We start from the raw sequence: 12603 nt of genomic DNA on the forward strand, positions 1-12603 counted from the left end.
GGGTCCGGTCCGGGGAGCCATCGGTTACGACATGCAGCGTTACTCGGTGTGCCGCTGTTCAGCTGGGACACGTCACCTGGTTTTTGCTGAAAACTTGCATTTTATATTTAGTGAACTCTTTTAGATTTATTTAGGCAGATTTTTATCACGTCACTTGTGCTGATACATAAAAAATACAAGTAAAGCAAATAGGTTCAGACATTCTTAAAAGTCACTCACTTTCGGTGTCGATCACTCGCCATCTCTGGGGTGGGGACACACATCCTTGCCTGTGCACACACCGTCTGTGTGATCTGGGCGCCGATAGCGGGTTGGCGCCTCGGCCTCCACGGTCTCCGGCTTCCGGCCCCGCCTGCGCTCCCCAGGGTCTCAGGCTGGGGAGGCTCTGCCTGGTCAGCAGGCGTCTGTGGATAGATTGGCAGGCGAGAGCTTCGACGTGTTCCTTTTTGCACCTGCTTATTGACCGTGAGTCCAGCCAGGGTCAGGGCACTCGGCCCCGGGCCCTTCTCCAGGAGACTGCGCACAGCACTGCTCTGGGCCGGCGGGTCTGGCTTCAGGGTTGAGACAGTGGGACCTGGCGAGCAGTCAGAATCAGTACATGAAACACAGCTGTTCACAGCCAAGGAGCCGGTGCAGAGAGGCCCAGTGACCTGGTCCTGCCAAGGTGATGCCGCATGGGCAGTGACCCTGTGCCCTCTGCCTCCTGGGCGGCGGCATGAGGCTCCGGGCAGCCGGGCCCCTCCCCCCTTCTCTCCTCAGCCTGTGTCTGTCGTTCTCCCTCGGGCGCACTCTGTCCTCTCTCCACCTGTCACTGAGAAAGCTGCTGTGGGAAAGAGGAGAGGCGGGCAGGTGGGGAGGGGGCGGGTTCTCTCCTCAGTTGTGCTTTTGGAACCTCAGCTCCGCCAGAGCAGAGGCACAGGGCGGTTTGCCGGCGTGTGGCCTTGGAGTAGGGCTTCAGCGAATGAAGACACTGGAGCCCTTTGGGGTTTGGGAGGCCTTTGGGAGTTCGATGAAAGATACGGACCATTTTCTAGAATAGCTGTAGACACTCAAAAGTTAGGGCTTTCTGAAGCCAAAGCCTTCCTCTTCAGATGTCATTAGCCTGGCCAGGAGAGAGGCGGGACTGGATCTGCAACACTCAGGGAACTTCCTGAGGTGACAGGCACTCTCTCTGCACTGACCGGCAGACGTGTCACTCGTCACACATGGCCGCTGGGCACATGCAATGTGGCTGGTGCCACTGAATTTTTAATTGTATTTCACTTAATTAGTTGACATTGAAACAGCTCTAAGAGATGGCTGCCCAGGGCGCAGGGCTGCTTGTGCCTGCTGCTCCTCGCCCGTGACCACTTCTCTCTGCAGGCCTTTACCGGGCCGGCGCTGGCTGGTTTCCCTTTGAGCCTTTCTAACCGGCAGTGGGTTCTGGAGAGTCTGTGTAGGAAAGTCTGCTGCTTTCCTTGTTCAGAAATGAAGGTGGACCCTGTGCTTCCCGCGCACGTGTTTGTTGGGCTGTAACTCTCCCTTCTCTTGGTTTCAAGGACAACCAGCACTGGAACCACCTGATTCAGGATGCACAGAGGCGCGGTGCCATCATCAAGACCTGCGACAAAAACTATAAACACGACGCAGCCAAGATCCTGAAACTGAAGCCCATGCTGCAGCGAAGTCTGACCCACCCCCCTTCCCTGGCCCTGGAGGGCTTCAGCCTCCAGGGCGGCTCACCCAGCAGCAGGCCAGACAGCGAGATTATCAAGGCTTTGTTTGCATCTTTCCTGTATGCCACGCACCATGACCCTAAGGACGCTGCTGTTACTGTTGCTGCCATGGACCCTGAGAGGCCTCCAGTGAAGGACCAGCTGCGGGACCCACGACTGCGTAGAAGGATGGGCTTGAGCTCCGAAGCCCAAGGGAAATGCCTGAGGGACCCAGAGCCCTCGAGCCCCCAGCACCAGGGAGCAACGCCTCCCTTGGGCGAGCCCGGCTTCCCTGCGAGCCCCCAGGTGCTGGGCAGCACCGTGGAGTGGTCCACGGCCACAGGGAGCATCCACAGACCGTATGTGCCGTGTGACCCTCCTGCTGCCAGCACCGCTGCCACAGCTCCAAGTGTGTATGACCAGGAGTGGGGGCACAGCCACCAAAGAGACGCCGGGGCTTTCAGGAACTGGGACCAGGAGATGCCCAGCCCTGTGAGCCATCACCCCAAGAGGAACTCTGGCCGGGACAGGAGGAGACCGGAGGAGGAGGACAGCAGTTCAAAGAAGAGAAAACTGTAGGAGAGCCAGGCGACGGACCCAGTCGGCCACAAGTACTGTCCCAGTTTCAGGTGACCGGCCACCAGGACTGTCCAGATAAGACTTGTTTTCCTTTAGAGGAGTGTTGTGTGTAGTGCTGGGGACATGGGGGGCACAGCCTGCCTCCGGGCCTGCGGGTCGCCCTCGGCACCTTCCCGTCTGTTGCAAACCCTCCCAGAGGGCACGTGAGTGTCGGTCGTGATGCCCCTGGGCCACGTGCTCGGAATGCTGGTCTCCGGTTCCCCGTGAGAGGGTCAGGCCCGACCGAGCGAGTGCCGTAGAAGCTGAAATGCACATTTGTACAGCAAACAGCAAAGTCCTCTTAAAATTTAATCTGTAGATCACTTTTCTTCCTCCTGCTTAAAATGTTATTTTCACCAGAATCGACTTTATTTTAAAAGAAGAAAGAAAAGCAGGAGGACAGGCCCTCTCAGCCCTCGTGAGGCAGGTCTCTGGCAGGTCAGGCCACATCTCCCCAAGGGGTCCTGGTCACCAGGCCACCTGGGAACCGTGAGGGCAGGCCAGGTGCACTGTTTCGGGTGGGAACCGGGACACCTGCTCCGAGAGAGGCTGGCAGAGGGTGCAGGTCCTCCGAGTTCAGACCGGGGTGAGAGTCGCTGTTCCCTGCGGCCTTTGGGGGCTCTGTTAACTGGCGAGAGCGTGTGGTGGTGGAGGGCCCGGTGAGGGGCCTGGCCTCCTGTGATGCAGAAGTGGCTGTCGTGCGTGGGTGTGACAGACCTGGGGGGGGGAACCGAGCCCTCACAGACGGCCCGGAGCCGCGGGTGCTGAGCCGTGTTCAGGGCGACACGCCCCAGCCCACCAGCTGATCGGGAGGGGACAAGCCCTGGAGTTGGACGGGCCGTCTGAAGCCACCTTTGTTGTCTGCTTTTAAGCAGACAGGGCTCTGCACTGCTCAGAAGTCTCTGCCACAGCAGGTCACTGAGAGCTCTGTAAAGAGTGTGTGGTTGCCAAAGCTCCCAGCGCTGCACGTTCCCTTGACCCGTGTCCCTCACTGGTGTCCACACAGCACTCCTGTCAGCGGGGAGCACGCCTGCCTGGGCACTGGGGAGAGGCAAGCCGAGCCGAGCTGGAGAGGGAAGTGCAGGGTGGGGTCGGGGCCCCACGAGCTTCGTGCGTGTGCCCGGGCACGAGATCTCATTGTCGCTTAAGTTTACTTTCCTGCGACCTGGGGAAATGCTCGGTTCTGCAGATCCCTGCAGCGGTGACCGGTCAGAACTAAGAACACTGCGAGCTGGTGCTGGAAGTGAGGACCCCAGGCCCGAGCAGCTACTGCTGGGAAAGCTTGGCACCCGTCCCTGCGCACCATCCAGGTGGGGACCCACACGGCCCTTCCCAAGGGGCGAGCCTGCGCCCCGACAGCCCCTCCCCGCCCGGCCTTGCCCCGAAACCGGTCCTGTTGAGTTGGTTAAAAAAAATTGCATAAAAGCCTCTCGTGTGTGTCCCATGGCCTTTCCCGCCGTGGCTGTCACTCACAGCAGTGTTGCTGCGGGCGGTCAGCTCACTGCAAGGCGGGAAAGGGCTCGTGGCGAGCACGTGTCTTCTCTCACTGTCCGTTCTTTCAGCACGAGTGGGTTTCGCTCTGCCTCTTCGGTGTCACTTGCCTTGGGTTGACTGTGCACAGTTCGTGTTTCATGTAGTACCAGGAGCCAGTTTCGATAAGTACGTGTGAATAATCTGTAAAGGAGTTTTATAACCAAGATGCACTAAACTATTTTCTGAAGCTAGTTGTGCACATTATAATTTTTTGCTGTAGCTTTGATTTTTCTATGCGCTGAATTCCTAGCAGAGATTTGGCAAACATTCAATCTGTTGTCTTTGTTAAAACCTGAATTTTAAGAGAAAACTGCAGAATTAAAATGTGGAAACACGACTGACATGGCTTGGGAGTTCTGTGTCACTAATCCGGAGGACAGCGTCCCTCCCAGGTGACCCCCCGGACCTGCGGCTGGACTCATTTTGCTCGGGCTTGCTCTCCAGCCTCCCGCCCCACCTCTGGCTTCCCAGCTCGCTCTGGAGTCTTGTTTGGAAAGAACCAAGGGGTACGGGCCGGCCAGCCCAGCCTGCCGTGGTGGTGCGTCCGCCAGGAACACACGCTCCCCAGAGTTAGGCCAAGATTGAGGATGGGGGCAAGTGAACCCATGAAAAGAGCGCCTGGGGCACCCCCAACAGGGGCAGGGTGTAGATGTCCCAGGCAGGGCTAACTGCTGATGGCTGCAGACCGGAACGAGTTTTAGAAGAGGGGTGACGTCAAGGAGGGCAGATGTGCCAGGCTGTGCCTGTTCAAAGGCACATGCGCTCAGCCGCGGTGGCACTGTCCCCAGGGCAAGGGGGCAGAGCCTCACCTGGCCACTGGCTCGTTCCAGCCGGTTGCACAGATTGCCTGGGAGGGGAAGTGAGTTTGGGGAGTTATGGGGCACAGTGAGCACACCCTGACCTGCTGAGGGATGCGCGCCCTGCAGTGGCCGGGTGCTCGGGAGTGCCTCCCAGCTGGAGCAGTGATTTCTGGTGTGCCCGTGACCCTCCCCCCGCAGCCACGCCCGCTCATCGATTGAGGAATAAATAGTCCAAGGAGGAGGCCGAAGTCAAGCTTCAGCTTGGGGGGGACGTGGTGGCGTGTGGCTCCTCAAGGCAGTCACTGTGTGCGTGGAACCCCTTTGTCACCCTTCAAGGACCAAGTTACTGTCACTGTTGTGCACAGAGGCACTTGCCAAGTTAACCAGCGCAAGCAGTACCCCCGGCACGGCAGGCAGCGGCCCAGTGTGCTGGCGACCTCACACACAAGCCTCAGTGCCGCGGACAGCTGTCCGTTCCCAAGTAGCATCATTGCAGAGACACACTGGATGGCGTTGTCCCCCCGCGGCTACGCTTCGGAGTCACACCGGAGCCGATGGCACCCTCCTCTCCCGGGCCCTGCCCTAGACTTCCTGGTCTGGTCATGGGGGGGTGTGGAATGGGTGAGGGTAGCCAGTCGGGGCTAACTTTGCGACCTGGGGGCTGGGTGTGTCCACAGTGACTCCCAGGTCACTGGCGGGCCGTCCCGGCTCTGCCAGCCCTCTGTGAAAGCAGTCCCATTAGCCCACGTGAGCCTGAGGGGGTGGAGAGGCCGGTGGTGAAATCAGCACCTGCGAACTCGCCACCGCAGTGCAAGAACCTGACCTTCCTCCCAGAAAGGGCCGCTGTCCCCCCGCCCCCGTAGACTGGGGTGTCACACCCCCGTGGTAGGGGGAGGAGACAGGTTACTACACCCAGCCGGGTGACAGTGCGGGCCACACAGTCGGGGGCACGGCGCGCACGGGCTCGTTCCATGCTCCCATCACGCCATAAGGTAGCGTGCTGAGCACCTTTCACAGGAGAGGAGACAGGACAGAGTAACTTGCCCAAGGCCACCCGGGTGGCCGACTCCAGAGTGTGTGCCCTTGTGCCTTTGGGACCACCTTCTTCGCGGGGAGTGTGGGCACGGGTCTGGCTGTGAACTGGGCCACCAGCAGCACAGCCACGGCGACTCCAGGTGCCAGCCAGACCCTGTCCCGCCCAAGGGGAGTGCGGGCCAGGCCGTGGCACATCCGGCCAGCAGGCTCTGCGTGGGGAAGAGGGCACTGGGAAGGGGCAGAAAGCTGAAGGCTGGGGCAGCACCTTCCCTGTTCTCAAAGAGCCTTTGAAGTGCAGGATGCTGCTGCTAAGTGCTGCCCGGAGGCTGATGGGGAGCATGCGCAAAACAGGGCTGTTACTGTTTCAGAATGGAAGTGAAGTGGAGGGGAGGGGGACAGCTGCGTGGCTTGGTGCCACCAGCTTGGGCTTCTGTGCCAGGACTGGGCTTGCATCTGGGCTCAGCCTCTCCCGGGCTGTGTGGCCCCGGGCACCTCGCCTGCCCTCTGCTGGTCTGTGTTGCTTCCTGCACCCTTCCTCTGGTTGGGGACAGACAACCACCCTCTCTGGGTGGAGTGGGGTGGGAAGCAGTAGTCACGGACATGCAGGGCTGGGCACACGGCAGGGGCGAGGCTGGGTTGCCAGCTGGAGGCAGGTCTGCAGACGGGTGGCCACAGGGACAGCAGCAGGGGCTCTCTGGCCACTGCAGGCAGGACAGTGGGTGTTGCCCAGGCTTCCTCGGGCCCTCCATGCACATCCATCTAGCTTGGTCCTCAGGGGCTTGGGGACCCGAGAGCCTTCAAATCGCCTTTTCTGCCTGAGTCACCTGGAGTTGCCTTTGGGAACAGTACCTCGGTTCTGTGACGAGGGCGCCCCCAGAGCCACAGTGGCCACCGCCAGACAGAGGCTGCACTGGTGGGCGGCTCTCAGGTCTGCCTGGGTCGGTGAGACAGAGGCCAGGGAGGCTGCTGCGTGCGGCTGTGTTTCGTGGAAAAGCACTGGAGACAGGCGTTAGAGGAAGTCAGCAGTCACCAGCACTGGGTGGAGAATTGGGGGTGATTTTAACTTAGAAGTTACCGTCTGGCCTTTCTGTGTTTCTGACTCCCCACAGCCGTGGTCTGTGTCGGATGAAGGGCAAGTTGGGAGGCAGAGGTCCTCTTCCCCGGGCCTTTTCCCTGAACTCTTCCGGCCTGAGTTGTGCTGGGGGTCCCCATGGGGATGAGGGGGAGGTCGGCCCGGCGTCCCCCACCCCCGCCCACTCCAGCCTGGCCCAGCCTGCCGTGGTGCCCACTGCTGCTCCCTGGGGCCGCTGCGCAGCTGGACCAGGTGGCAGGGGAGGCAGAAACTGCAGGTGCCGCGTCTGCTGATTCAGAGGAGGAGGTTGGCGGGGAGGCCTGTCCCCTGCTGCCCAGGCCCTGCGGCTGCAGTAGTGAGGAGGGCGGGGCAGGAGCAGTTGGGGCCAGCCCTGGGGGCTGCCCCCCGCTGGGGCCCTGGTCTGGGTTGCGCCTTGGGCTCTGGAGTCAGGCTGTCGCGCCTCTGCTGCTTAGTAAGTGGGACTTGGGGCGAGTTCTGTCCCCTCTCCCAGCCTCCACATCACCTCTGGTGAAATGGGTGTGGCCGTCTCTCCTTGGCCAGTCAGTGGTTCTTGTTCTGGGGAGGTTTCCTCGTAGTTTGTGACATCTGGGGACACTGCTGGCTGTCACCGGGAAGGGAGGTTCCGCCGGCATGCAGTGGCTCCAGGCCAGGCCTGCTGCAGACCTCCCACTGTGCACAGGACAGGCCCCTCCCCAAGGGCCACCTGGCCCCAGGCGTTGGTGGCACTGAGCTGAAGAAAGGTGTCCCAGGGGAATTCAAAGGTCGCCACACTGCAGCGCCGGGAACGACGGCCTCGTGTCCCCAGACAGGAGAGGAGAGCCGTTCCTCTTTCCCTCTCAGAGCCCCCGTGAGAGCAGCTCCGGGCTCCAGAGCACTCCGGCTGGGAGAGAACGCTGGGCTCTGCTGACCTCTGCCCTCAGCTGCCTGCGAAACGTTTGAGTTTGCCCAGTGGCTGGGCCCCCGGCTGGGCCCCGCCCTCGGGGGCTGGACTGCCGCTCGGTGTGCACCCCGCTCCTCCTGCCCAGCCCTTGTGTGCAGGCAGGCCGATGCCACACTCTGGTCCTAGTCTGGCTGGGAGGGGTCGGGGAGGACATGGCAGCCACTGAGGACCCTCTCCTCCCACACCCCTCTGGAAACTCCTGGGGACACACCCAGGTGACACAAAGGGGGGTGTGGTAAAAGCTGTTGGGGTCAGCCCAGAGCTCCCCTCTGGGGGCCCCCACCCTGCTCCCCTCCACGTTGGCCTGTGAACAGCCGCTCTCCCAGCAACAGCACTGAGGCAAGAGGCTACCCCCCACCTCAGAGTGTGACTGATGTGCCCGAGCCGCTGTGGGGGTAGCACCCCATTGCATCGTAGTTCCCTCCCTCCTTCCTGAAGGAGTCCACAAGCCCAGTCCCTAGATTGTGTTTCTAGCCCAGGAGCTGGACGGGAGGGTGGCAGTGGATGGTTAATGACTGGACGCCCTTATGGTTTAGTGCCCTGGTGACCAGGACGAAGGCGACTTGTGTACAGATAGCAGCCTGCGTTGGCGGTCCCCCTGGGCGGGTTTGGGTCTGCTGCCCCTGTCCTCACTCACAGATGGGGGTGCAGGCAGGGCAGGCAGGTCCCGTTCTGGAAGGAGGAGCCCAAGGCGGCGAGGTCCTGACTCCACGGCCTAACGCTGCTGGAATCGGGTCTTCGTGGCCAAGGGTGTGTGGCGTGGGGGCCACGGCCCTGGGGGAGGAAGGGTTGGGGTCTCTGTGGACTCGGGGCCGGGGGGTGGAGCCTATTACTTAGGAATTTTTAAGTCTGCAGGTAACAGAAAAGCCAAATTCCAGTTGTTAATTGCATCAAAGTTTATTTTTTGTCACACGTTAAGAAGTGTGGAGCGGAGGTCAGCAACCAGGGCGGGTCCCCAGCCCTGCCAGGGCCTCAGGACGGCAGCTTCCACCTTTGGCCTCCACCATAGTCTCACGCCCAGCGTGGCAAGGTGGGCCCTCCCACAGCCTGTTGACCAAGCAGCAGGGGGAGGGGAGACAGCAAAGCCAGGGCCCCAATAGGGCCCTGAGGCTGGGTGTGGAGAGGGGGCAGGGGAGGTGTCTGGGGAACTCTCTGGAAGCCCAGCCTGTCACCCCTGCTTCCAACTTACTGGCCAGAACTGTTCCGAAGCCACTCCCATGCACAGGGAGCCCCAGACGAGTGTCACTCCCCCAGCGAATGGGCTTGGTCAGTGAGGAAGGTGGTGCGCCACCAGGACGTACAGAAGGCACTTGCTTTGCAGGGCTGGGAGCTGAGCCCTGCAGGCCTGCAGTGCAGCCAGACCTGCTCAGTATCAGTTGTAGTGCCAGCCGTGACCTCGCTCCCAAGGCCAGGTTTGCCCAGCTGGCACTTAGTGTTGTCTGGGGGGTTTGAGGAAGTGCGGCAGGTCTGACCCACCCAGGGCAGGGTGACCCAGGCAGCCCTGGGTCACTGCCCGGCTGCTCCTAAGTTGGTGGGGAGGGGAATCTGGGGGCAACCCCAAGAACTGGAAACACCCAGGACGCCCTCCCTGGCACAGGGCCTCTGAGGATGAGCCCCACCCTTCGGCACTTAGCTCTCCAGCTGCCCCTGGGCCCTCCCCCTTCACCCAGCTTGGGACTCAGGGGGCTCTGGCCGCAGACACTGGGCCTGAAGCCGCACAACCGACGCGATTTCTAAACCCGAGCCTGGAAGTGGCGCTGCACGGGAAGGCTGGGCCGGCCACTCCCCCGGCTTCTCAGCAGCCATTGCCAACGCCCGCCCCGCGCTCGCAGACTCGAGGACAGCGGAGGAAAAGTGTGGAAAACCGGGTTCGTTGGGTTGTGGTGAAAGGAGAGGGGCAACCTCCCGCGTTCGGGGAACAAGCGGGTCCCTGGCAGGGCCACATGCCTGGCTCAGGAGCGAGTGCTCTGCTGGCCCCGCCCGTGGTGGGCGGGGCTGCCTGTTCTTCCCTGAAAGGCCTGGAGAGTGGGGCCTCAACGTGACAAGGGTTCCTTAAGGCTGTTTTCAGGGCTCCTCTTCAAATCCCCAGTGAACACACAGAAAGCAGGCCCTGGAGGCAGCAGCGAGCAAACCTTTACTGTGCAGTTACACACCACCAACCACGCCCTGGGGGCCAGCGTCCCGCTCCTGCCCCGCCCTGTAGGGGACAGTGAACACGAACAAAAATAGTTCTCTACAAAAGGAAGTTTCCAGCCCCGCCTCCCAAGCTCTCCTTCCTTCTCCCTCCCCCAGACAAGGAGCCCCTGGGCCCAGGCATCTTTCCCGCCTGGCGTCTGGTGGGTTGTAGAGGAAAACGGAGAGAGAATATCAGGAGAGCGAAGTCAGCACTGCAGTTACAGCAGTTGGACTTCGGGTCTGCCGGCTGAGGGTCGGCCAGGGACGGGCGCAGGGGTGTCCGCGACAGTTGTGTGTGTGGACCTGGGGCGTCGGGTGAGCAGCGTTTCTTTCCGCCCTGTCTCACCGCCAGCAAAAAACAAAAGGAAGGGAGGGTGCTGCGGGACATAGAAAAACTAAGACCAAAATAGCAGGCCGCTGGGGCCAGGACCCCTCGGCGCCCCCTGCTGCAGCGCCAGGGCGGGGGCAGGTGCCACGGAGGGGGTCGGGAGGAGCGCGGAGGACTCCGCTGAGTAGCACCTGGGAGCAGCTCTGGCCGCACCCTTCTTGTCACCTGGCCCCCGGGGCGCAGGGCCTAGGGCGCACAGCGCGCAGACCACCCCTCGCCGGCCGCGGGTCCTCCGGTGGGCTCAGCAGCCGAGGCGGGTGGCCAGACCCAGCAGCAGAAGGCAGCCGAGCAGGGTGGCGGGGTGCGGCGCGGCCCCAGACGCGTGGTCACAGTCCAGTCCCCCGTCGTGGTCCGCGGGGTCGCAGCGGGGCTGCTCGCAGTGCACCCCGGCATAGCCGCGCGGACAGGCGCAGCGCTGGTTCTGCACGCAGGTGCCGCCGTTCTGGCAGAGCAGCTGGTCGTCATCGCACACATTGGCTGCGGAGCGAAGGAGCAGTTAGGAGCAGTTAACTCGAGTCGAGGCCCAGTCCAGCTCTACCGCCCCGCCCCCATGTTGGAGCTGCTGAGACTGGGGATGTGCGAGCCCCTGGGGGCACAGCTTGGACCACGGGGATGCTGGAGACTCGGGGCGGACTTGGAGTGAATCGTCCCTGCGTGGATGGTGACTGCCGTCAAGGAGACCTCGCCTCCGCCTCCCTTCCGCTGCAACTCCTGGCAGTCCCCGCTCCTGGCACTGGCCTCGGTGCCGTTCCGTGTGGCTGGAGCGCTCCCCCACCTCTTACCTTGGCTACGGCCGTGTCTCCGCCAGGCTCTTTCCCCGGCGGCCTCTCCGCCTTCCTCTCCCAGCCAACTCCAACCAACCTCCAGCTCCACTTTGCCTCCAACTGCCTTCCCAGACAACTCGACCTCAACCTCTTGTGATTCCCACTTGACCCCGACCCTATCCGCAGGTACACGGGCCCTCTCCCCACCTACACCGCCCACCGTCCCTGACACTGCCTCTGGCAACTTCAGGCCACCCCTCAGCCCTGCCAAGGCGCCAGGCCTCTGCCCCCGCGGCATTGGCTTCCTGGCGCCCCGCCCACCGCCGCCTACTACACCAGGCCCCGCCCACCGGTGCGCGTGCACTCACGGTAACAGCCCTGGCGCCAGTAGTGTGTGGGGAGGCAGTCATCGCACTTGGGTCCCGCTGCGCCCTCTCGGCACTCGCAGAAGCCCGTCTCGTTGCACCGATCATGCATGGAGCCGATTTGGTTGCAGTTGCACTCTGGACGGACAGGGGCACCGTGTGCGCTCAGGGCGATTTGTGGGCATGGACCCCACCCCACCCAGCCAGCTCCACACGCCTTGTCCGCATGAGCTCGCTAGAAGGTGGGGGTCCGAACCCGAGGGAAGACCGACTTCATTCCCTGGCGCCCCTTCCCCCTCTGGTGCGGTGTGGTCTGGGACAGACTCTCCCCCTCTCTGGGCCTCAGTCTCCCCATCTGTGACCAGAGCAAGTACTTCCAAACAGCTCTGACAGGTGCACAGAGCCTCATCAGAGGCTGGGGGCCTCTGTGCGGGGCCTGTGGTAGGTGTGTGTGTGTGTGTGGTGGGGGTACGGGACGTAGGTCCTTCCAGGGCCACGCAGGAGCAGCCCCAGAGGCCCCCAGCCTCTCCAGCTGGTCTCCTGGGGCCCATGCACAGTGCAGGACAAATGTCTCCCCTCCAGGGATCAGCGAAGCCCAGTGCTGGGCCTGGGGGTGGAGGCAGAGGAAGGCTGGGGGGGAGGGGCGCCTCTAATCGGATCTGGAGGCCCAGCCCGGTCCCTGCCGCTGGCCGTGTGTGACATCTGCAGCACAGTTCCACCGTTCGGATCACTTTGGAGTTGATGGAATTACCTGAAGGCCACTGCTAAGATTCAGACCAACAGCTGCAGCTCTGTGAGCGGCCCCCCTCTTCCAAGCCAGAGCTGGCCTGGGGGCAGGCGGTGGGAGCCCCAGGGGGTTGGGCACCAGGGCTGAGCTTTGGCCTCTACTGGAGACAGGGGCAGGGGTGGTGGGCATGATGGGTGTCGGTTGGGGGCCGTGGCTTTCGCCTGATGGAATGGCCTGTCTCTGCCCAGGCCCAGGGTCCCAAAGCCAGTTCTGGAGCAGATTTTGAAAAAAGCCCGTTGGGGGGTATGCTTATAAAGCGTTAGAAGAGTTTCATTTGAGAATTTCATGGCTTTTTTCGGCGAAAAAGGGTTGAAAACCTTTGATCTGATCCATCTCCTGATTTTACAAGCAGAGAAACCAGGGATGCTGGGAAGGGAAGGGAATTGCCCAAATGCACAAAGCAAACTCATC

At 62.0% G+C, this 12603-nt stretch overlaps 2 protein-coding genes across 15 annotated transcripts in view; one reads left to right on the forward strand and one right to left on the reverse strand.

Moving 5' to 3' along the window:
* SETX (senataxin) overlaps positions 1 to 4182 on the forward strand; it is a 59730-nt gene extending 55548 nt beyond the window's left edge. For all 3 annotated transcript variants that reach the window (XM_053667683.1, XM_053667684.1, XM_037158588.2), the window contains one exon: positions 1539 to 4182. In XM_053667683.1, coding sequence (XP_053523658.1) covers positions 1539 to 2273 — 735 coding nt within the window. In that variant the 3' untranslated portion in view covers positions 2274 to 4182. The remainder of the gene's footprint in view (positions 1 to 1538) is intronic.
* A 5641-nt stretch (positions 4183 to 9823) lies between these two features.
* Positions 9824 to 12603, reverse strand: part of NTNG2 (netrin G2) — a 53225-nt gene continuing 50445 nt past the window's right edge. For all 12 annotated transcript variants that reach the window (XM_037158567.2, XM_037158571.2, XM_037158570.2 and 9 more), the window contains 2 exons: positions 11409 to 11543; positions 9824 to 10753 (listed from right to left, as the gene is read on the reverse strand). In XM_037158567.2, coding sequence (XP_037014462.2) covers positions 10518 to 10753; positions 11409 to 11543 — 371 coding nt within the window. In that variant the 3' untranslated portion in view covers positions 9824 to 10517. The remainder of the gene's footprint in view (positions 10754 to 11408; positions 11544 to 12603) is intronic.

This window comes from Artibeus jamaicensis, unplaced genomic scaffold (genome assembly GCF_021234435.1).
Source record: "Artibeus jamaicensis isolate MK-2021 breed Jamaican fruit bat unplaced genomic scaffold, CSHL_Jam_final contig_471, whole genome shotgun sequence".
Lineage (NCBI taxonomy): Eukaryota > Metazoa > Chordata > Mammalia > Chiroptera > Phyllostomidae > Artibeus > Artibeus jamaicensis.